Source organism: Podarcis erhardii, assembly GCF_964252035.2.
Source record: "Podarcis erhardii genome assembly, chromosome: 6".
In the NCBI taxonomy this organism is placed as follows: domain Eukaryota; kingdom Metazoa; phylum Chordata; class Lepidosauria; order Squamata; family Lacertidae; genus Podarcis; species Podarcis erhardii.
Window position 1 is genome coordinate 62618307 of NC_138510.1, and position 24929 is coordinate 62643235.

Genomic DNA, 24929 nt, shown 5'->3' on the forward strand with positions numbered 1-24929 from the left:
AGATTGTCTCACATGCTTATCTTATCAAGTAAGTTCACCTCTTTAAGAATCACTAATGTGACACTGCTGTGGGTGTGACTCTGTACAAGACTTGGGAGCTATTTTTGAAGCTCAGGTTCTCCTCTACATATTTATTGAATGCATCTAGATGCAGCCATTCTCAACCTGTGGGTCCCCAGATGTTGTTGAACTACAACTCCCATCACCCCTAGCTAGCAAGGCCAGAGCTCAGGGATGATGGGAGTTGTAGTCCAACAACATCTGGGGACCCACAGGTTGTGAACCGCTGATAGAGGCTGGCGTTATATTTCTTTTCCAGCCCTCCACATCTCTAATGTGCCTGTGTGTATATTTGTCTCCAGACAATTGGGAACCCTGAGTTTCTGCTCCTTGGAGACATTCATGAACACACAGCAGACATACTTAAGAGTCCACATTTGGTGAGGTACAACGCCTGCCACTTGCCCTCAATTTCTTCCTGGGTGGGTGGAGATCCAAAATCTTGACTTTCATGATCTGACCAAGTGAGCATCAGAATGTTCTATCCTTGTGGTACAGATGAGAACTTGGATTTGCCAGTAGCTAAGACACAACTGAAAGACAGCTTTACACAAAGGAGTGTTGATATTAATGTCAGCATTTCACTCCTCCATTGCTGGATGTGTGATTGTTACATCACATGTCTGTGTATGCTTTCTAGGCTTGGAAAATGTAAGAACAGAAACTAGTCTTATCTCTCTTCCGCTGTACTGTACTTCTGTACTTTTCTTTCTTCCTTTCTCTCTCTCTTTCTCTCTCTCCCTCTCTTGGAGAAGAAGTGAAAGGACGCCATGATTGCTTTGTCCTGTATATGTTGCTTAATAAATACTTAGAATGCACACACTCATGCTCCACGATCGTTTCTGCTATACTCTGCTGAGTGTGCACATATCATTTGATATGTGTTGCTGGTGCGCACCAGGACTGATTTGTGAACGTCCCAGGCTGTGCTTCATCAGGAAGACGCCCGGAGAGGTCTGTCTCATTCTGGGGTCTGTGTGTGCCCCCCATGCGTGTTCCAACAATTAATACTTCAAACTGCATGCAGTCACTAAAACCTTTTTTAAAGTTACATCTTGTTCTGATCATATTGATATATCACCCAGCTCTAGCTATTAACTATAACAAGAATATTAATTTACCCTCCCTTTTTGCTTTGCTGTTGACGGCACAGATTGAAGTTGAGATCAATGTGGAACACTTGGGAAAATACATTTAAATGTATTTGGGGTGAGTAAATTGATAGTATATCAGTAGCAAGATTTTAACTTTGTTTTAACAAGATTGAACTGTAACACTGAACCTAAAATAAGGAGGCAACAATTCATAGTTTACTTTGTAATTATGGATATATTTTATTTTATTTATTATTAAATTTATATTCTGCCCTTTGTCCTAGAAGAGCCCAATTGCAGACATTAAGTTATAAATAAGTAAAAACATATTTAAAACATCTTAAAAACAATTACACTACAGACTCTAGAATAAACTGTGAATTGGCACTATCTCCTCTGGAAGAAATTCTGAAAACAGCTTCCAAACAAAAATGTGCAAGACAAAAAGATGTTCTCAGCAACACTTCAAAACACAGCCTCAGGCTTGCTACATCATTTGTAGAATTTTATATGGTGATCATATGCATACTCAAACAAAATCAGTTACATTTAAAAATAAGTTGGACCTGCTTTCAAAATAATTAGTTTTAGGATCCAAGTTGGAGGCTATACAACTAAATGAAGTAAAAAAAAGAACTTCTTTTGTTTCCTGCATGTTTTGCTTCTTAGATAATAGCATCAGCTCTGTTTCTCAGCTTCCACTTCTTCCCCACAGGAGATGCAGACTTTAAGGTGTGAAGAAGAGTTAATTAAAAAACAGGATTCTGCTTTTCTTTGTAATTTTTTTTAGCACAGAAACTCCTCTACCTGTAATGCTTACCTATATGTACTTATCTGGCTACTATCATCCAGTGTCTTTTTAAGCTTGAGAAAGGATCTTTTTAATTTCCATTTGGGGTCAGAATAATTGATGTCATTTTGACTTAAAACACTTCCAGCACTACAAAGCTTTTACGACAACTGAATGTTTCTCTTATCAAGCGAAAAGCCAATGAGACAAACCTGCATTTCTTTTTCAGCCCTTTCTGAGATTATTACAATATTTTGATATGTCATCATTTTCAAGTGGCTGATTTGATTAATTGTTAACAAACAAACCAAAAACCTTTCTGGAATAGGAACATTTTAAAAAGAAGAAAAGGTTTGGTTGTTAGCAGAACATCATCAGCCTGGCAAAAAAGCAAACCTCTGAAGTCCTTAGGTAATTTAAAAAAAAAATTACCCACAGGTACAGAAAGAAATGTTAATACTGACAGTCTATCAGTTGCAGCTCCAACAACTGTGCTTAGGGAACTGGGTTTTGTCCAACAGCCCACTCTTAACTATTATTTGTCAAAAGTGGAACTTGCTTCCAAACATGCGTGCAAAGGTTATAATTGCACACATGAGTACTCTTCATAACTGACATGCTATAAATGATTGCTGTGATACAGGATTTATTTTTAAGTACAAAAATAGATGTAAAGCATCTATGACAGTTTATAAACAGGAACACATGACATGATAGTTTTACCCTTGGATTTCTCCCACGATGAAGTTTCCTCATTAATTCACAAATAGCCATATATGTGTGGAATAACAGGTGGTGCTTGTAGTACAGTTCCAGGCACCATTAAATTATACATCCTGGCTTGATCCTTTGCAATCTTCCTTGGACATGGCATGGAGGCTGGGAGATTACCTTGATTTGGATATTGGCATGTATAGTGGACCACTGGATTTTAGCAGAGCACATGTTGCACTTTGCAAGATTCCAAGAACAGATCTAGAATTGATCTGTTAATTAATTTCCTTCACTTAGGTGTTGTGTTATGTCCCACAGAGATTAGCAGTGTTGCCACCATTGTTTAACACACCTGTTTGGAGACTAGTGTCATCAGTATCCTGCCAGCGTACACCTTTTTTCTTTTCTTTTTTGCTTTCTTAACACTCAATCCGTAAGTTTTTGTCCTGAACTAGTGTTTGGCCTCTGGGTTTATGACCTGAATTGTACACCCAGTTACAGAGGGGAGAGATAGGAAGCCTGTTTTATTTTACTCAGTGGATGGCAAAGGAATCCAGAGCTTTTTGGTCCAAGGCTACTAGACCACACCGGAGATTAATATACACTATGTTCATTATCAAAAATATCAAACACACATATAATTGAGTTGTAACCAGAAGGTACAGCTGATTAGGTGGCTGCCTTGCTGCGATTGTTCATAGTCTTTAATTACCAGAAAGTAGTAAAGCAGAACTACAGCTACAGGTGTTTTTCTCATTTCTTTATCTTCTTTTGCATAAATATGAGTGCAGGTCATTCATAATGTGAAATTTTCCAATGGGAACCACTTATAATATACAACAGATAATGGATAACTCAGGCTGCTAGCTATCAACAAAATATGCTCTCAGCAGTTCTTTTATTACCTTGGGGATGAAAATATAAATTATTGAGGTAGGACACTTCCAATTTCCCTTTTGTTAATTCCCCCCCATACATTATGTTTATTGTTTACATGTTTTAAATACTTTTCAATTGCTATCTTTGCTTTAGCATGCTTTAAAGTAATTTGAACCATGTTGGTGGTCTTGGAAAAGATCCAGAAACAGGTTTGGCTGATATTGTGTAATGTGAATACAATTAGTAGGGTGTTTTTCTTTCTACTTTCAGCAGAGAAAACTATAAAAAAAAAATACTTGGCAAAGTTGTCAAAACAATCATTTATTATTATTAAATTTCTATACCACCATTCATCCAAGGATCACAGGGTGATTTATAATATAAAAACACAAAAATACCATAATAACAAACAAATAACAACAAGGCTGTAAAATTGTTGACCATCAAATTGTGGAGAAATGTTTATTCAGTTATTACTCAATTCTAGGTAAAATGGTATTAAGAATTATGCTGTTTAACATATTTAAATTGCATATTTTTAAACAAATAACTTATCTGTGACTATTTGCATATTGGGACATCTGCTAAGATCTGCCAGGGAGCCTCTCTTAGCTGTGCCATCTTTAGCAGGGGGAGAGCCTTTCTAGTTCTGCGACTGCATTCCCTCTGGGATACAGTTGGCACCTACTCTTTTCAGTTTTTGACAAGGGTTGAATACAGGCAACGACCATTTTAGATGTGTCTGATATGTTCAGGACCACACATGCGTGCATTGTGCTGAACCTAGAAATGACCACAAAACATCACAAAAAGGGGCGGAACAGGCTCTTTGCAAGCTTTCTCAATAGTGTTTCGAATATACTTGATGTTTCTTAAATGCATGGTGCCTTGGAATGTAATCCCTGCATAAATTGGGAGTTGCATGTACCTGCTTATGTTGAGATTTAGTTCCGGAATTTATTTGTTTGTAGTTTCTCTTCCTGTTTTCTAGTACCATTGCACTATGTATGCTATATTTGTTTTAATTGCAACATGCCACTGAATTACATTTGCAATAAGCAACAGGTAAGAGGTGTGTCAAATATAGGGCAGTATTTTAATAACTATCCCAATGAGCGTACAATGGGACTTACCCCGCTTCACCCCATATACACACCATGCCTACTCTAAATCTGCCCCAGACGGTTGGAGGAACGCCTAGAACAGATTTGGGGTGGGGTGGGTAGGGGAGAAGGTGAGAATGTACTGTTGCACAAGCAGAAATTCTCAGGCTCAAAATACATGTCACACGGATGTGTGGCAAGCAGCTACATACTCCTTTTTTCTTAAATACAGACATAGCCTCCCCCCACCCACTGTTATCAAAATCTCAGTTCATGTTTACGGGAAGGTTCATTCTCCACTGAGAAACACTCCTCTACACAATACCCAGGGATTCCTCAGTAGCTCTAAAAGAGCTACTTGGTGGACAACTCCCTACAGAGGGAAATTTGAAAAACATTCTACAGTAGTCTTCCCCAAACTGTTGCCCTTCATATGTTTTAGGCTACAGCTCCCAACAGGGATGAGGAGGGCACGAGGTTGGGGGAGGCTGTTATAGAGTGCTGTGGAGTCTGAATTTTCGGACTTTGCAGTAAAAGAAGCCTTGCATTGGACCTTCGTGATGGTGGTGGTGGAGATAAACAGATGATGGAATTGCAGCCAAAAGACAGCTCTGTCATGCTGCCAGAGAGGAAAAATTCCCAAACCTGTGAAGAGGTGGTTACTGCCAACTGAAGAAGGAAAGATTAGTTGCTACCCATGAAATATAAACTGAAATCCTTGTTAAAATTAAACTGTTTACATTATGTAGGTCGACACTAACTGATTCAGGGTTCACCCTCCCACTCTTTCTGCAGAACAAGGTTGATTTAAAAATTGGTATACAAACACTGAGAGAAACAAGAACAGACAGCAGTTTAAAAATTTTCACCAGTCGCCGCCCAGTGAATACTGGAATATGTATTTTTTTAAATGAAATTCAAATGATATAATGGTATCGGCCAAACAGTCTATGCATTCTGATCTGTGGCCTGGTTTGCACATAATACAAAGCCATGATCTGTTCAACAAATCACAATTTATCTGTGGGTTCTCCCACAGAAGATCATACAAACCAGAGCTTGTCTCTCCAGAGTTTGTTTTCCAGGTGGTCTTGCCCAATGCCTTTATAATTCAATAAGCATTTGGGATGGAGTAGCCAAAATAATAATAATCACAGTTTTAAAAAGGGTGCTGGGTTTGTACATAATACACCAAGGTTCATGAGCAGACTACAGACCATGGCTTCAGTTTGTGTTTTGTTGGAAGTAAACGTACCACAGTGGCAATACTTAGGAAGGTTCACTCATAGTACCAAACTATGGTTTAACCATAGAATCCTAGAATTGTAGAGCTGCCATCTGGTCTAACCTCCTGCAATGCAGGAATCTCAAGTAAAGCATACATGACAGATCAAATCATGAATTAGTGTTATATGTGAAACAGGCCAATGACTTTACAAAAATTCAGCAATGTATCCTGTGACTATGAATATACCGTATTTTTCGCTCTATAACACACACCTGACCATAACACGCACATAGTTTTTAGAGGAGGAAAATCCGTAGGCATGCCACCCATAGGCATTTCCTCCATAACACGCACAGACATTTCCCCTTACTTTCTAGGAGGAAAAAAGTGAGTGTTATGGTGCAAAAAATACAGCATTCAGATCTTAAACAACACCTTTAGCTACCCTTGTAATGCATTTTCCCACTTCCTCATACACCATGTTCATAAGGCCCTCACTTTCATGTCTATGGTTACCTGCTAATGTCAGCACTGGTTAAGTTCTATATTTTTGTCTCATCACATAAGTAAATGTTCATTCACATGCAAGCCCTGTTCTGTTGATGAATGTTTTCTGCCACGCTGTATGCACAAAGGGCATTTGCTAGGCAGTGCACCTCTGACAGCCAGACCTCCATCTTCATCTCTATAGACAAGCACTAGGTGGGTCAAATAATGGATAGTCTCTTGTACAGCATTGATTAATACAGGATAACTTCTAACTTCTCTTCCTGGACACAGGACACTACATCCTGGTCTTCAGGGAATCGAAGCAGTACATGCTCTTAAGCAGTACATGATCAGAACAATGTAATTGCATAGATGTTTTCTCAAAAGTAATCCCCACTGAATTCAATGGTGAGTGTAGCAGAAATGTGCCAAAATTGTACATACCAATGCTCAAAATGGGTTATATAGTACAAGAACTACACAGCTTTTATGGGCATTTAAAATATCATTATGTTGATATTAGCACAGTCATGTTTATTTGCCTTGAAATAAATGGTTAATTTCAAAGTGATTAAAACTCTGCACTTAGAGCACCCTTTCAGCTTGCAGCAAACTGAATGTTATGCATCACAAAGAGAGTTAACAATGATAAGTCTTCCCACAGGGCGATTGGCCTGGTTTGGCAGAAACAGCAGGGCGCTAATAGAGCTTTTCTGCTTCACTCTAAACAGGCTAGTCAAGCATCTTAACTTCCCACCAAGCTCTGTTACCTTTTGTACTTTTAATTCCAGCTTTCTATAATGCTGTCTTCTGTCAGAATAGGGGGGAAAGGGACTTGGAAAACATTCAGTTTCTATGCAACAGCATTTATACTGCTTCCCTTTGCTGTTTTCTCTTTCTTTCAAAACTTGGGCTGGTGCGTTTCAGAAGGCATTAACTAATGTATATAGTACAATGAAAGTGAATTTTCAAACATTCATAGGCAGCTGAGATTTAAAATATTCTCGTTGCATGCTAAGAAAATAAATCCAAGTCAAATGCTGGCACCTACAGTGGCAATACACATATGTAGAGTCATGAAGCTGTGTAATATATTGCCTTAACATTAGTGCTGGTGCCTCTGCCTGTGATGGCATCATAATGCCATTGTACTGATACAGTTAGTTAATGATGTTTTCCTTCACTGGTCCCAATGTGCTGAGGCAGCTAATCTCCAGGGGCTATACACAGACTCTTAGATAAATGCAGTGGGTGGTTTGAAGATCACATGTGTGTGTTTGATGGTGCAAATTATTTGTTTTTCAAATGAAAGCATTGTGCTGCATGTTGGGTTTTTTAAAAAAAGAAAATGAATGCTGGACACAATAGGAAGTGAATACTTGAAACCAGAAATATTTGAAGACTTGCCTTTTTCAAAGTTTTTCTCTTTGAAGGAGAGCTGAATTGGTGGCTTTGGTTTCTACTGTTTGGCTCCGCTATATCTTGGTAATCTTGGACTGGTGCTTTGTTTTATTAGTTGCTGACTTTTATTATTTTATCTATGACTATTTTGAAATGACTTTTTGTGTTTCACTGGAATACATTTTAAAAAATTACTGTTATATGTTTGTTTAACTTTATATTATTGTTCACAGTCTTGTGAAAAATCTCTAAAATGCAGACACATTCATGACTGGAACATCAGGTTTCCTTGAAGGCCCATGATAAAAGGGATCCATAACATCAAACAGTGTTGTGCTTCGAACATTTGTGTAACTCTTGACCCATCACAGATACCCTTCTGTGGATTAAAAAAGGGTATCTGAACTGACAGAAACAAATCTGGCTTGTTCCAACTCTGCTGTGAGCCCTCATTTGGAGCCTTTTGGAAAAAAGCCTTACAGATGGAAGCCCTGTATTAGAATTGAAAGTTGTTAGCTAAGACATTATTTAGTGGGGGAAGGGAAGAGAGAGTATTTGTTTCTGAAGAACTTAGAGTACCTGTTGATCTACAAACCCTGTTTGAAAGGACCAGCTGAAGCAGAAAGCCCCAGAGGGTTAAGTGGAGGCAGGTATTCTGTAGACATGATAAGCTATCTGCTGATCAGGGAGTCTCCTGTTTCTACTTTGGAATGAAATAGTGTGGAAGGGGGGAGTTCTATCCCCCCCTTCCATCATTGTGTCCAAAATCTTTTAAAAAATCTTATTGGGTTTCTCAGAGACCTCTGGTAGCACTTTGAGCAGCAGCAAAACACAATAACACAAAACACAAAAATTGTGCATGTAGGAGTTAAAAGTAAGTTGTTGAGAGGAGGGTGGTTGGACTTGCTAAGGCCTCTTGTGTGGTGGAAATCTATATATATAAAGCAGATAATCCAAAAAGGAGATACAGAGCGTACTTGGAACCATTCATTGTTGTTGTTTGCTCTGCTTTCATTCAGTTTGACTCACTACTTCTCAGTTGTATTAAGCATGACCCAAACTAAAGGGACGAAATGAAATTAAACTTTTATTACTTGAAGGAGAATCTTTTCTTTTTTATTTTTAAGATGCCATTAAGCCAGCTTGCAATAGATGTTAAAACATTGTAAAGAAGGAAAGTATTTCCTCTGTCCTGGGGCAGCAGATTGATTCTGGCAACAAAGCACCAAGGCTTTTCTTATGCTTCTTTTCTTATTCTTCTCTTACTGGTTGTGTTATCAAATGCTACAGGCCCCCTGCTGGCTCCATGTGTCACTTTTGTTCATGCCTCTGAAAAGACCACAGCTACTGTTGAGTTCTTCATCTGTTGTAGCTCTGACTCCTTGAGGCAGCTCTGGTGTATGTTTCCCCATCCTTTCTTTTTAAATACTCTTTATGATAAAGAATATTGTGTTCCTTTAGGAATCACCAGTTAACTTGGCTGCCTGCTGCTAACTGATAGTTCCCAAGTCTTGGTGCAGGAAAATGTCAAAAGAGTTGGATGACACCAAAATGTCACAAATGTGGCGTTGTGCAGTGTCAATTAAAATTGAAGTGTTGGAAGGCATGAAGTATTCTGTGCCATTTGATGATTAGCTGTTCGTCCCCAGTGGGACAAACAGGGATCAAAATGCCAAGTTTTCAGGAGTGAGATGGATGGCTGAAACACACAAGGCTGCCTTGGTGACTGCCTCCTTATTGTAGCATGTGCTTCCTAAGTGGATCTGATATGGGTTTTTTCTGGGGGCTTATATTTCCTGCTTGATCTGAGCTACTTGAATGTTGCTGTGGGTTGATGTTAAGTTATTTGTGTTTTTCGGTCATAGTTTGCCTTTCTATCATAGTTTTTATTCCATAGGCCAGGATTGGGCAGCCTATGACCTTCTAGGAGTTGCTGAACTACAACTCCTATCAGCCCCAGCAAGTATAGCCAATGGGATGATGGGAGTTGTAGTTCAGCAACATCTGGCGGGTCAAAGGTTCCCCACTGTGTCATAGGTAATTTATGTAGCCTACCTTGAGAACTCTCTGAATTATATAAGGCAGGGCTAGAAAATCTAAAACAAATAAAGTTGATTAATGTTATAGAACTGTAGTGGTGCTACACAGTTCATCAGTCAGTTTATGTTATCTTTACATTGTTATCTACATCTTGTTTAGCCTCGGAAAAAGTTTTGTTGCTCAAATGTTTTATCTACTCTTTTGCCGCCATAAACCGAAGTACCGGTAACTCATCTCTCATGCTTTGGGATCCAGCTGGCAAACTAGTTCACCTGAAATGAAGTTTGTTTGTGTTAGATACTGTTATACATTTTTACTATACATAGTTGCCCTGGGGAATTGTGTAAGCCTTCACTGGTCACCCTTTGCAATCCTATTACAGTACTTGTACAGTACTTGCCTTCCAGACGGCTCTACCTGTCTAGATCACATAACTATGCTCAAATCTGCTGAATTTTGAAAGCATTTCTATATTACAAATGAAGCATTGTACATGCTTTCTAGAATATGTGAAAGAATGTTTGCGTATGGATATTTTAAACTTAATATTTCAAAAATTCTTTGACAGCCATTCGACTGTGGAAATTATTCATCCACTTCTTGGCTATGCGGTCCTTATTTATATGACACACACAAGTGTGCCCATTCCTATGTAGAATGTAGGAGAGCTTAGTAAGCTAGTAATACCCATGCCTGCTGAAGTAAATATGTTTTTGAAAATAAGCAAACTGGTTTTATCTATTGCAGTGTTCCTTTAATAATCAGCAGAGTCTTGGACTTAAGCAACCTTTGCGTCTATAGGTTAAATAATGGTCTTGGAAGTCCAAATAACAATTATGATAAGGGCAGGGCTTTAACCTAGATACCTGTTCAATATGGGTGCAGTAACTTTAGGAACACATTTTGAGGAAAGTAATATTTCTATTTCTTTTTCTCCTCTTACTGGGTTTGGAGAGGGGGGTGGCAGAGAGGAAGTTAAAAGCTTAAAGTGGGCACTGTGTTAATGGCTTTATGACTGTGTCCCCAGACACAGTAGCTAATTGATAGCTGGCTGAGCTGGCAAACTTCGTTAGTGTCATTAGCACTTCTTTAAACAGAGAAGTTAATTGTGCTGGGGATGAATCTGCTTCTGTTCTGTGTAGTAATAGTGAGGTTTCTACACAGGAGTGAACTGAAAAGGAATGAAAGAAATCTGTGAACGCTTCACTTATCCAGATATATTTTGAAGGTTTTTTACCCCATGCTTTTGATAGCTTTCAGACATTATATATTTTTTTTCTGATGGCAGACTGCCTCAGTGACATTCTCTTTTATTGGGAGACATCTTTCAATTATCACAGCAGTATTGGGTTGGATCCAAGGTATTCTTCGGCATGCAGAAAGTGTCTTCCACTCAACTCATGCCAATTTGTTGTGGGAGGAAAAATGAAACAAAATCCAAATATGACCTTCCACTGGCTCAAGAGCTTGTGCAACCTCTTGTAAAAGTATCATTAAGAGAACTGCTATAGAGCCCATGTATTATGATGCTTGTCAAATGGTTATTTGCATCCATTTCCTTTCTGCACTTAGTTCCATGGTTCCAGCATATTGTGTTTTCATACATTCCAGATTAACAACAGAGTACTCTTGAGCATAGTATCCATATTCCAAATGACTATTCCAACACAAGCCTAAACAAGATCTATGCAAAAAATTAGCTTTCTTAATTTCAGGTACAGTGACAATTTTTTAAAAAAGGAATAGTGCTCCTGCACTTCTTGCTAGGTAGATCAGGGTATTTGGCAGATACATTTCTTATTCCAGCACCACAAACTGAACAGTAGGCTAAAATGTTTGTGGGGTTATGTTCCAGGGGTTCATGTGCAAAGGCAAAAATCACACAAAGCTAGGAAGACCCCAGAATTGCCCACTCCCAATCTTAGCAGGCTCTGGGAAGGTTGTACGAGGCCTCTGGAAGCCAGTGGCTCCTGAGAGATCCACACACAGCATTCCAGAGGTCTACCTTGCTTACTAGGCTCTGGGAAGGTCACATGAAATCTCATAGGGTCTTCATGAGCTCTTGCAAGATCTCGGATGGCCTCCTCCGGCTGTTTCTTGCTGTTCTCCATTTCTTTATTTTCCTGCCACCTGTGCAAAGCTGCAATCACATAAGTAAATCATGTTGTGGGTTTACTGTTCTTAACACATATGATACAAGAGCCCTGTCCTCTGAAACAGCCCCTCCCCCAGATTTCAGAGGGCATCTCTATGTAAGCACTTTTAGTACTGTGGCGCTGTGGTCTAAACCACTGAGCCTAGGGCTTGCCGATCGGAAGGTCGGTGGTTCGAATTCCCATGATGGGGTGAGCTCCCGTTGCTCAGTCCCAGATCCTGCCCACCTAGCAGTTCAAAAGCACGTCAAAGTACAAGTAGATAAATAGGTACTGCTCCGCCGGGAAGGTAAACGGCATTTCCGTGCGCTGCTCTGGTTTGCCAGAAGCGGCTTAGTTTCCATGACCTGGAAGCTGTATGCCGGCTCCCTTGGCCAATAAAGCGAGATGAGCGCCGCAACCCCAGAGTTGTCCATGACTGGACCTTAAGATCAGGGATACCTTTACCTTTAGGGGACCATCATGGACGGAATGATGGGTATTGTTCTGCTTCTGAACATTTCTGATATATTGGAGTGGCCAGAGTTTATTATTGTCTTCCCCCATATCTCACTTGACCACGTCAGTATGCAAAACCAGAACTTTTACAAGCAGCACATAATGTTTGTTCTGCACCTCTAAGGAGAAGTGGAATTCTCTGCCCATTGACATTAGGCCGGTGCTGTACTGTTTTTGACACCTGCAAAAAAACTTTTTTGTTTAGGCAAGCCTACCCAGATATGTAAATATGCTGTGAATGTAACTTTATTTTATAATGTGTATTTTTAATTGCTGATTTTATTTATATTTTAATGTTTAGGTCATTTTTTTTTTTTACAATATCAGTAATTTTAATGTATATTTTATGTAAACTGCTTAGAGGTTTTTATGATTAATGCAAATTCTGTTAAATAAATAGTCTGGCTCCGAATGGAAATAGTTTCCTGCTATTGTACATTGTGAGATGAGATGGTATCTTGAGTTAGAGACTTTTAAGCATTAGGTTTATGGGGAAATATTCTATAGAAGCACTTCTTTTGCTTTGGCAATCTATTTTTATTTGCATGTGTTTAGAATGAAAATCATTTCATTAAAAAGCAATTTGTATATTCTGGAAAAGTTTTTTGTTTTTTAAAAAATCATCACCACCACCATCATTATTAAAAATTGAAGATGCAGTCTATAGGACCCGAAGTTACGTTCTCAGCAAATTCCATGGTATTTGGCTGGCTGTGTTCTGAGATTATGAGAACTTGAATTCCTTTACATTCACAACCATATTAAATTCTCCTCTGGGAATTAATTATTCATTATAACTGTCATACAAATTAAGAATAGATTTCTTCCCACATCATAAATATGTTTTTGCAGTTTCAACTTTTCCCAAATGGGAAAATGCCATCTTAGTGTGTATCCAACACAGTAGTGTTGTAACAAACACTGATTGTGCATGCCCATTACAAATACTGATTGCACATGCAAGTACTTTCAGCTTTGAAATAAAACATCTCTATTGTAAAAAAAGTTGATTGTAGTAATGGATATACATGATGAGATGGTTAGTTGGTAAGTAGTTATGTTTTGATTTAAAACGCTTTTTTTTTTTCAAAGAAGTTGCAATCTGTGCATATGTTGGCACATTCACTAGTGTGTTTCAGCCTACTAAATTTGCCACACATGGATTGAACCAAGCACAAAATAGTTGTGATAGACATTGCTTTTGTAAAATAAAAAGTGCAATACCATCCTTTTATTTCAGTCTTTTCTACTGCCTTGCATGAGAGCGATTTCTAAGTATTACCATATGTCCGCGTTGGTCTTCAGAGCTGCATAATAATTTCCGTGCTTTGCTCCCTAATTCATGGGAGAAGAAAGCATGCCTGAGCAGTTCACTGAATGTTATATATTGAGGTGGCTAACCTGTAACCTTCCAGCCACAGCCAACATGGACTTCTTAAGGGCTGCATTATATATGCTGTCATACATATGTGCCCTCAGACTATTGCTGTGATGTTTCCCTTGTTATAAGCCAGGCGTGGGGAAACCTAAGGCCCAGTTGCCAAATGGAACCCTCTAACTGGCCCGTGAGACTCTGCCCAGCCTGCTTTGCAGCCTCCCGGGAAAAGGGAGTCGTCCTCATGTCCTTCTTGTGACTTCCCATAGGCTGTCTACTGTGGATAACATGATGCTTGGTGAGTTAGGCCTCTGGTCTGATCCAGTAGGGCTCCTCTTAAGACTATGCTGCCTCAGTGTGATTTAGTGATAGTGCAGAACATCACAGTGTTGCTCCTGGTGGATATCTGGAAGGGAGTACACTATGTAAGTGCTCCAGTGAGTGCACTGGCCTTCCTGTTATGTTCTAGGTACAATTCAAGATGCTTGTTTTGATTTGCAGACTCCTAAATGGCATAGCTCATTTACCTGGCTCCACAGTTTCTGTTCTCAGTCATTGCCTGTCCCATGTATAATATCCGTATGATAAGCTAGACAACAACAAGTGGTTGGTTCCTTGCTCTATGATAATGATAAAGCACAGGGCTATCAAATGGCTACACTCTGCCTCCACTATTGTAGGTTGTATGCTTCTGAATACCAGTTGCCAGGAAATGCAAGACTTCTCTTGGGCACAGTAGATGGGCCTTTAGCCTGATCCAGCAAGAATCTTCTTATGTTTTTACTCTTTCTCTGAATGTTTTCCAAAATCTGTCTGAACACTGGAGACTTTGATAGGCTTTAATTGCCAGAGATAAGTAAGGATTATTTCAATAACCTGTAATTGTTTTATATTGGGATTCGGTTCATATATGGTTACTACCTACTTTGATGAATAGGTTGAGATGGAACAATTTATGAAATAAGAAACATGCACAACTTCAGTCGGTGACTCCCGAGGATTCTTTCCATGAAGAATGATGGAGTCACATAATAAATTGAGGGATGAGTAACTTGTATGACCAGCTGTGATAACATGGTGGTATTATTTTGTATTTGTTTTGACTGTGTCCACAGAGAAGAAGTGATCTTCATTGAGAACCTGATATCAGGTCTTTGCACAATGAGGGGCACACTAGGCATTACATTGAAGCCATGTGTAATGAAGGCCTCGTGGCCCTTTCTCACTTGCAAAGTGCTCTCAGGTCCCAGAATGCTGTGTGTTGGGAAAGACACAGTAAGAGAATAAACCAATTGCTGCCTTGGTCTGTTGCTTTTCCCATTAATTAAAAAAATGATGAACAACTCATCATTTTTTTAACGTGTATTAATAGAGATGAGAGTAAGAGTTCCTTTCAGTAATGCTTTCAAAATATGCGACCTTCCCTCCCTCCCAGTGCGAGATCATATAGAAGAAATAGTAATTGGCTCAGTCTATGATCAGGTTTCAAGAAAAAAAGAAAAGAAAATATTGTTTCAAGCTGCTTTGAATGCTCTCATATTCAAATGTGAAATGGGCTGGAGGTACATGATATGACATGGCAATTTAAGATCTTGCTTTAAAGGACATGTGCTTTTTATTCTCTAAGCGACCTCTTTCTTACTTTACTGTAGGGAAAAAGGAATGGGAAGTTAACAACCTTGTCACAAGTCCCTAGGGGGCTATGGGGTTCTACTGATGGTCTCAGTGCCCCCACAGGAATGGGGAAGTTAGCAACCCTGTGTGCCGCAGGACTACACTGATGTCTCCTCAGCGCCCTCATGTTACAAATAAAAACTGGGAAGTTACCAACCTAGTCTGCTTCAGAACTCCACAGATGTTTTCTCAGTGCTCTCAAATGTTAAATTGCTGGCATTTACAAGATCTGACAGAGAAATTCTTCACGTCTGGACTAAATTTCTAACTATACTTGAGTGGGTGGGCAGATTGCTGAAATTCTTACTATATGGAACAAAAAGCACTATTCAGAGTCTCTTAGATTTCCTGCTTGGAGTGACTGAAGAACTAAAAATATGTAAAAATAATGGATTGCGAGATGAGACTGTGGCTTCCAAAAACCCGAACTTTTCAAAGTACCTAAAACATCTAAACAGTTTAGTTCAAATCATTACTGCTTTCCTTTCAGATGAGTTTGTAAGGTGCCATGAAGGAAACTCCTGTCTATTTAATTAAATAAATACATACAGAACACTTTATTAAAAGGAAGTGTAGCCTCAAGCTGGTAGACATTTTCTCTTGTCACTCTAACTTAGCACAGTAAAACATTTTTCTTTCTCATCAAATAGCTGTATGTGTTTTACCTGACCTGTTTTAACATGGCTGGTTTTACTTAGGACTGAAAAGGAACAAATGCTTTTCATCAACTGATGCCATTTGCAGGCATGAAAATTGGGTTGCTGAGGAGAGGGAAAAAACCAAGAAATAAAAGGGTTTCTAAATCAGAGTTCTGGAATGATGTTTAAAACTCTGGAACAATGCTTTAAGGAGTTATTTGAAGGAGTTTTTGCATTGTTTACTTTCTGAAAGTTAACCGATTTTCTTTCTTTTTAAAGTAAGTAATACAAAACACTTGAAATAATTGCACAGAGATATTGTTTTAGTTTTATGTCCGCACTCAACATTTAAACTGTCCTCACTACTTCAAGCACTGAACAAAGAACGTATAAAAAATGTTCTCAGGTCCTAGCTGGTTATACTTCCATCTTAAATAGAAGGAAGCCAGGATAAATGCTGGATACTGGATTTGGACCATATTCTATATGTTCCTTCTGCAAATGTCACAAAATTCTGTCAAGTATTGATTTGCAGCTCTTGCTTATGGAATCTGTCAGAAATATTCTGTCTTTATTTGTGGGCCTCTTTCAATCACTGACTTTTTTGAAGTGAATTTCTCTTAACCAGCTGCAAAGCATTGTTTTAATACCTACTGTTAGTTTCCTGATAATCCATGATATGTCTGAAGCCCCCTCCTTCTTCAAGATGGGAGCAGTATGGGGAATTGTGTCCCAGATCTCAGGTGTCATGCTCCTGCCAAATTTACATACTGAATATTTGGATTGACGTGCTTTTGGCAGCTATTTGCATGAGGAGGAAGGCTCCCTCTATCAAGAATGAGATTACTTTGATAGGTGGGTCAGTGTTTCCCTACCCTCCTACCAACAATCACTATCCATTCAAATACACAGCAACCCAAATTGCTTGGATTGTGTCATGTCTAGTTTGGCCTCAGACAACTTGTGTTGGTTTTGAAAGTCAATGAAGGCTTTATTGTCATGCTTCTTGCTGACCTTGGAAGCCCAGGGTCACAGTGAGGAAGGTCTTCAGTGAAGGTATTTTTGTTAGGGCATGGTGTAGAGGTTTCTCTTCAGGTGTCCTTATTCAGTGTGTGTACGTCAGTCATGGAGTAGCCCAGGTTTGACACAGTAGGAGTAGGGCCATCAGTCCAACCCTCACACCTTCAATTGTGTATCTTCTCATTGGACTAGGTGGTTCACAACTTAATTTCCTTTACAGGAGTGTTTCATTTTGTTTTTAAGTTGGGCATGTGATCCACTGTTAGGGCTGGGGACAAGCTGAAATTATTTATTACAATTTATATTTGAATAATGAATTGTTTTGCACTACTAGTCACATGCCAGGTAGATTCTATTACACACTGTTACTGGAGGAAAGGTTTACTTTAGTGACTATTTCGTGCTCTTCTTATAACCAAGCACACACAAGTTCTAATTTCCGTTTGTATAATCATAGAGTACACTGTTTCAGGGCTATCTTTCCTAAAAATTCCTGCTGTCAAAATGTTTATGATGGAAATACTCTAAGTCAACTGTTTGCATAGTTTCATACTTCAAGGGTCACAGCTTTCTATGTATAGTGCACACACAACAATACCTTGCTGCTCTTAAAAACTTTTCTCCCTTTTTAGATAGTGTCCTGAAAAAACAAAAGGATGCTCTGATTATGTTGCAGTAAAAATAAACATAGTGCAGTTTTAATTGTTTGAGTTGATGAATTTGTCTACAACAAAAAGAAAAGGCAAAGGCAATGCAGACTTGGCTGTTTATGGCATAGTCTCACAAGAAGCTGGACTGGTCCAGTAAAAGGCTTGTTATCCTTACTAGAATTTATGATAATAGCAGGAAGGCTGTTAGGATCAGTGCTAATTTAACACTGGGATGTCATAAGAGATTAAGAGTAGACAATGGTATCATGTATTTATTCAATCTGCCTCCCTCTTCTGCCCAGCTTCATTTTTCTAGCTGTTCTTAAATCCTGTTATGCATTACATCAGTATCTGTATTAACTCAACTGGAGTTTGCAGTCTGTTAGAAAATCCTGCTGGAGTTGTTGTTGCTTTTGTTTTAAATCAACCATTAAATGTCACTAAGGGTTAATTTCTGATATCCCAAATTCTCATACTTGAAGGCCAGAAAGAAGGGCAACAATTCATACTTTTTCCTATTGTGGCAGCCTGTCACTTAGTTTGAGTCAACAGGACTTGCATTTGGGAAATCATATCTCAGCTTTATAAACCAATATATGTATGAGCCTTCTGCTTACACATATAGCACTTCCCTCCTTCCTTTCTAATAATGCCTTAATTAAACCCAGCAGTTACCATAGTTTCCTATTCCATCCAACCAGGAAACTGGCTTGTTCCAAACCTGGTTACCATAATCGCTAGGTCAAAATGGCAAACTATGGTGGATTGACTACTTGCTGGCTTATTGCAGCATGCTGAAATGGATGGAAAGAAGGGGCAGCATTGTTCAACATTGTTCAAACTAAGCCAATGTTTCTCGCAGGACAACAAAGCAATCACTTAGGTTTGCTGGGCTTTGTTTGAATTTCTTCCCGCCTCTGTCTGTTTTATTCAATAGTCATTTTAAAGTTGGAGCCAAATCAGTCACTTTACTTCAAAGTATCTCAGTTTGGTGGAACTGAGTTTGCAAGCAACATTTCTGTAAATGTAAGTTAATTAACTTCTGTTGTGGCAAAATTATTTACATCAAATTTTACATCTTACATCAAATGAACTGTCAAAATCATTAATGGTTATGCTAAGCAGGTTGCTACTTGGTTCATGTTAGTATTCCATATCATGGAATATCATATGTCATGGCCCATCCCTGATAAGGAAAAAGCACACATCTGTTAGTTTACTCTTTATCAGCAAGAAAAACACTTCAGCAGGTTCCACGGTGCTCCAGATGCACACACACACTTTTAGCCTCTAGCGGTCCACAGGTCTTAGCTGTAGGGAGCTGTTGCAGCAACAGAGGGCCCCTGCCCTCTTTTGGCTTATATATCCTCCTCTGTCGAGTTGCCTGCTTACAACCTGAGACTACTCCTGTATGGAAGTCTTCACTGCTCTTCCCTTTTCAAGCCGCTCCTGGTTCTAGGAGACAGTGGGGGATATACTGGCCCGTTCCTCACATGACCCATCCCTTCTCCCTCTAACACATCCTGTGTACTTTCCTCCTGCCTTGACTCTCCCTCCTCCCCCTGACTCCTGCTTTTAGGATGGCATCACACTCCATAAATTACTTGTCCTGGGTCACTCTCCTGGTCCCCAGCCTCTACCACACACGCTTCGGAGCTCTGCCAGTCCCTGACATTTCTGAATATGCTGTGAGCATTTTGCAGTGTGTGGTGTAAATTTCTCAAGTGCCTATATTAACATAAAATAAATTCAATTCTTGTTTATTATTATGAAATTGCTGTCCCCCATAAATTTTTAAACTAAAATATTTAGTGAAGAGAATCCTGATTTACATATCTTGTAAATATTGCAAATCCTGGGCTAACTTGATTGTATGCAAAGGATAACAACTCTAAAGCAAGGGTGTGAATACCGTATTTTTCGCCCCATAGGACGCACCGCCCCATAGGACGCACCTAGTTTTTTTTTGGGGGGGGGGAATAAAGAAAAAAAAATATCCCCCCCCCAGGCACGGGGCTGGCGTGGGGGGAAGCCCGAGCTTCCCCCGACCCCCGACCCCAGCCCCCAGAACAGCCTGCTATCTGCAAGCCTAGCGAGCCACGCCGGTCTCCCCAGGCTTGTGGAGAGCTGCGTGAAGCCCGGGCACGCTCTTCAGCGTGCCCCAGGCTTCAGAATGCAGGCAGCTCTCCGGGAAGCCCTGGAGCGCAGGCAGCTCTGCGCAACCCTTGGGAGCCCGGTGTGGCTTTGCGCCGAGCTCTGGAGGGTTGCGCGGAGCTGCGTCAAGCCCTGGAGCGCAGGCAGCTCCGCGCAACCCTCGGGAGCCCGGCGCGAAGTCGCGCTGGTCTCCCGAGGGTTGCGCAGAGCTTCCTGAAGCCTGGAGAGCGAGAGGGATCGGTGCGCACCGACTCCTCTCGCTCTCCAGGCTTCAGCGAAAGCCTGTATTCGCCCCATAGGACGCACACACATTTCCCCTTCATTTTTGGAGGGGAAAAAGTGCGTCCTATAGGGCGAAAAATACGGTACATGAAAATCCAGCCTGCTTTTCCACATCTCTTGTTCATTAGGGTAGATGGAATCCCTAGAAGACTTTCCCCAAACAAGTATAGAGTATTTTAAGGCAATGTATAGAACTGATTTTGTCATCCTCTCTTGAATCAAGTTTCCAGGTTTCAATTGAATTCCCCTTGGGAGCAACATTTATTTGTTGCTTTTTCCATTTGTAAATTATTTGCATAATTTTCTTAGCTATCTATCATTTTCCTCTTTCCCGCCAAACTTTTTTTAAAAAGAAACAAACATTTGGACGGCGCAGCTTAGCACAGCTAAAACTGAAAATCAAGGTATTCTGGCATTTCATGTTTTAAGAGGCCCTTTAAAAGTTTTCAACTGTTTTAAAGCAAAACTTATCAGGTCCTGGCAAGATAGCTCTATTTGTGACTTCTACTTTGTATTATTGTTGTTGTTGTTGTTATTATTATTATTATTATTATTATTATTTATTATTATTATTATTAGCAGGAACCAGAGGCAGATTAAGGGCACATGTACACACTGTATGATGAAGAGCATTCAGTGCAGAATGGAGGCACCTTTTTGGAACCCTGTACAAATGAACCCTGAGAATTCCTGGAGAACAGGCGAAGTCCCAGCAGACTGGAGGAGGGCAAATGTTGTCCCTATTTTCAAAAAGGGGAAAAGAGAGGACCCAAATAATTACCGCCCAGTCAGTCTGACATCAATACCAGGGAAGATTCTGGAGCAGATCATTAAGCAAACAGTCTGTGAGCACCTAGAAAGGAATGCTGTGATCACCAATAGTCAGCATGGATTTCTGAAAAATAAGTCATGTCAGACTAACCTGATTTCATTTTTTGACAGAATTACAAGCTTGGTAGATGAAGGGAACGCAGTGGATGTAGCCTACCTTGATTTCAGCAAGGCATTTGACAAGGTGCCCCATGATATTCTTGTAAAGAAGCTGGTAAAATGCGGTCTTGACTATGCTACCACTCAGTGGATTTGTAACTGGCTGACTGACCGAACCCAAAGGGTGCTCATCAATGGTTCCTCTTCATCCTGGAGAAGAGTAACTAGTGGGGTGCCACAGGGTTCTGTCTTGGGCCCGGTCTTATTCAACATCTTTATCAACGACTTGGATGATGGACTCAAGGGCATCCTGATCAAATTTGCAGATGACACCAAACTGGGAGGGGTGGCTAACACCCCAGAGGACAGGATCACACTTCAAAACGACCTTGACAGATTAGAGAACTGGGCCAAAACAAACAAGATGAATTTTAATAGGGAGAAATGTAAAGTATTGCACTTGGGCAAAAAAAATGAGAGGCACAAATACAAGATGGGTGACACCTGGCTTGAGAGCAGTACATGTGAAAAGGATCTAGGAGTCTTGGTTGACCACAAACTTGACATGAGCCAACAGTGTGACGCGGCAGCTAAAAAAGCCAATGCAATTCTGGGCTGCATCAATAGGAGTATTGCATCTAGATCAAGGGAAGTAATAGTGCCACTGTATTCTGCTCTGGTCAGACCTCACCTGGAGTACTGTGTCCAGTTCAGGGCACCACAGTTCAAGAAGGACATGGACAAACTGGAACGTGTCCAGAGGAGGGCAACCAAAATGGTCAAAGGCCTGGAAACGATGCCTTATGAAGAACGGCTAAGGGAGCTGGGCATGTTTAGCCTGGAGAAGAGGAGGTTAAGGGGTGATATGATAGCCATGTTCAAATATATAAAAGGATGTCACATAGAGGAGGGAGAAAGGTTGTTTTCTGCTGCTCCAGAGAAGCGGACACGGAGCAATGGTTCCAGACTACAAGAAAAAAGATTCCACCTAAACATTAGGAAGAACTTCCTGACAGTAAGAGCTGTTCGACAGTGGAATTTGCTGCCAAGGAGTGTGGTGGAGTCTCCTTCTTTGGAGGTCTTTAAGCAGAGGCTTGACAACCATATGTCAGGAGTGCTCTGATGGTGTTTCCTGCTTGGCAGGGGGTTGGACTCGATGGCCCTTGTGGTCTCTTCCAACTATGATTCTATGATTCTATGATATCATTGCCATGTCATCCGCATCCTATATTATTTTTCAATCTAAAGTGCATTCTGCTGGAATGGTTATAATTCTTTTTGTGATGAGAATGCACTTCTCAAGCGCTTCCTGCATGCATATGTACACCGAGAGCGCTTTCTCAGGTCACTTTCTATTGGGGCAGACCTGCTGACATTGCAGGACTGTGTCATTCCCCCTCACCATATTTAACTTGCCAATGAATGAAATAGGCAAAATAGGAAGCAGTATAGTAACTGCGGGTGGCGCTGTGGGTAAAACCTCAGCGCCTAGGACTTGCCAATCGCATGGTCGGCGGTTCGAATCCCCGCGGCGGGGTGCACTCCCATCGTTCGGTCCCAGCGCCTGCCTACCTAGCAGTTCGAAAGCACCTCCGGGTGCAAGTAGATAAATAGGGACCGCTTACCAGCGGGAAGGTAAATGGCATTCCATGTGCTGCGCTGGCTTGCTAGATGCAGCTTGTCACGCTGGCCACGTGACCCGGAAGTGTCTGCGGACAGCGCTGGCTCCCGGCCTATAGAGTGAGACGAGCGCTCAACCCTAGAGTCTGGCAAGACTGGCCCGTACGGGCAGGGGTACCTTTACCTCTTATAGTAACTTAGCTGCTTCTGTATACTGATATGTATCCTCTTCATATCAGTATATCAACACACTAGTTTCCAGCCCCTCTCTTTTTGAAAGACTGCAAAATATAGATATGTATAGGTATATATGTATACTGTATTTTTCCGTGTATAAGATGCCCTCATGTATAAGACGCCCCTATTTTGGGGTACTCAAAATTAAGAAAACACCCCTCAGCACTACCCATGTATAACATTAAACCTGTTTGTTTGTTAACTGGCTTGACCTTCCCTAATCAAGAAGTATGCCCAGGTAGTTTAAATGCTTTCTTTTTATTGTGTTTTAAAAGATGTGACCAATGTAACTGTTTTGCAATCTCAGTAATTTATTTATAACCCAGCCCAACCAAGGCCATTGTCCAACCATGTTTCTTCATAGATGGAATGTGGGTCACAACCAGAAAGGCCTTTCCCATGTCAGTTAAGAGGTGCATAAGAGCCAGCAGTCTGACTAGTCATAAATATTCCATGTTCACGGTTTGGTTCAGCCTAGACTGATCCAGAAAGTTAATATTAAATATTTATTGCACAGTAATACCTTTGTAATAGCAAATCCAATTGAAGATGCTTTCTGAACTTGCTTCATTACAACAATACTTTCATTTTTAGTAACCTGGGCCTCGGCACGTGATTTTTAATCAGACATTCATTTCATATTGTGGGTTTTGTTTGTTTGTGTTATGCAGTGCTCATTGAAACTAGTGCCTCAAATGCAGGAGAATTTGAATGAGACTTGGGGTTCTGCAAGCTATTGGTTTCCACCATTGTTCTTTAATATGAAACAATGGGGGAATTTTCTTCAATGACAAGAATAAATCAGAAGGATGAATGGAAGGTAGAAGAATGTCATCATTGTGTGTTTGATTCTGCTCTCAGCAGCGCAGGTGTAGGGTTCTTTTCTTTCTTTCTCTTGTAAGAGCAGATCTACAATGTCTTGTCCTTGTAATTGATTTTACAAGATGCTCAATGATTTATGGCACATATGTACCCTGAGAGTAAGGTCAGCCTAGTGCGGAACACCTGTGTGTCTAAGCACAACCTGTCAGACCCAAATGATTTAAAACTGTCAAGTTCTATTTTTTTTAATCATTTGCCGCCATTAAAGGCAAACTCACATTTAACTTTTTTTTTTGGTTCAGTTGTTGCTTGCAATGCTATATGATTTTATTAAAGGATTGCCATGCATGGCCAAGGCCCATGTTTCCCATCTGTCAAATAGGAAATCTAAAATTTGTTTCATATGATGCATTTTTAGCATATACACACTGGGAACACATGGAAACAACCCTCACCCCCCTGGAAAAAAAATACACACAAACTCTACACATACCCCAAGAATACAAATAGCATGGGAAGTTTCTTGGGATTCTAATTAAGTTCCAAAGAACCTCCAGGTAACCCAGAAGCTGTAGATTGCTTACCTAGTTGAAATGTACCCATTGTGCCTTATAGGCACAAAACATTGCATAAGAGAGAGAGAAGTTTACTAGAATAACAAGTTTTCCAGAATGTGGATTCTGACTGTGTTTGGGATGCATGAAATGATTTATCTTTCTTCAAGCCTCTTAATAAAAGAGCACCTGAAATGTTTTTCCTTTATTCCGTATCAGGATTGAATTGATAGCTGTAGCCTTTGTAGGTTTAGTTTGCACGTGGGTACTTTTAATCAAGCAATGTGAAAACCCCTTTCATATTTTATGGCGTGGATGCACATTCATCTTTACACCTGTCTTTCAGTACAATGGGAATGTGAAGCTTGTACCCATTGCTGAATGTTGATGGGTGAAGTGCTGAGAGGGGTCTAGTGAGAAGAAAACCAGAAATTACAAAACATGGTAACAATCACACACAGCTATTTCAAGCACATGGCATATTTGTTAACCAACTCGTTTTTTAAAAATTAGATGCAGGGAAT

At 40.1% G+C, this 24929-nt stretch overlaps 1 protein-coding gene across 3 annotated transcripts in view; it reads left to right on the forward strand.

The window, feature by feature from the left end:
- ROR1 (receptor tyrosine kinase like orphan receptor 1) overlaps window positions 1–24929 on the forward strand; it is a 158389-nt gene that overhangs the window by 20615 nt on the left and 112845 nt on the right. Inside the window, exon 2 of one of the 3 annotated variants that reach the window (XM_081867147.1) lies at window positions 1214–1269. The exons of the other annotated variants lie outside the window; for them this stretch is intronic. Coding sequence (XP_081723273.1) covers window positions 1214–1269 — 56 coding nt within the window. The remainder of the gene's footprint in view (window positions 1–1213; window positions 1270–24929) is intronic. 3 annotated transcript variants of the gene reach the window in all.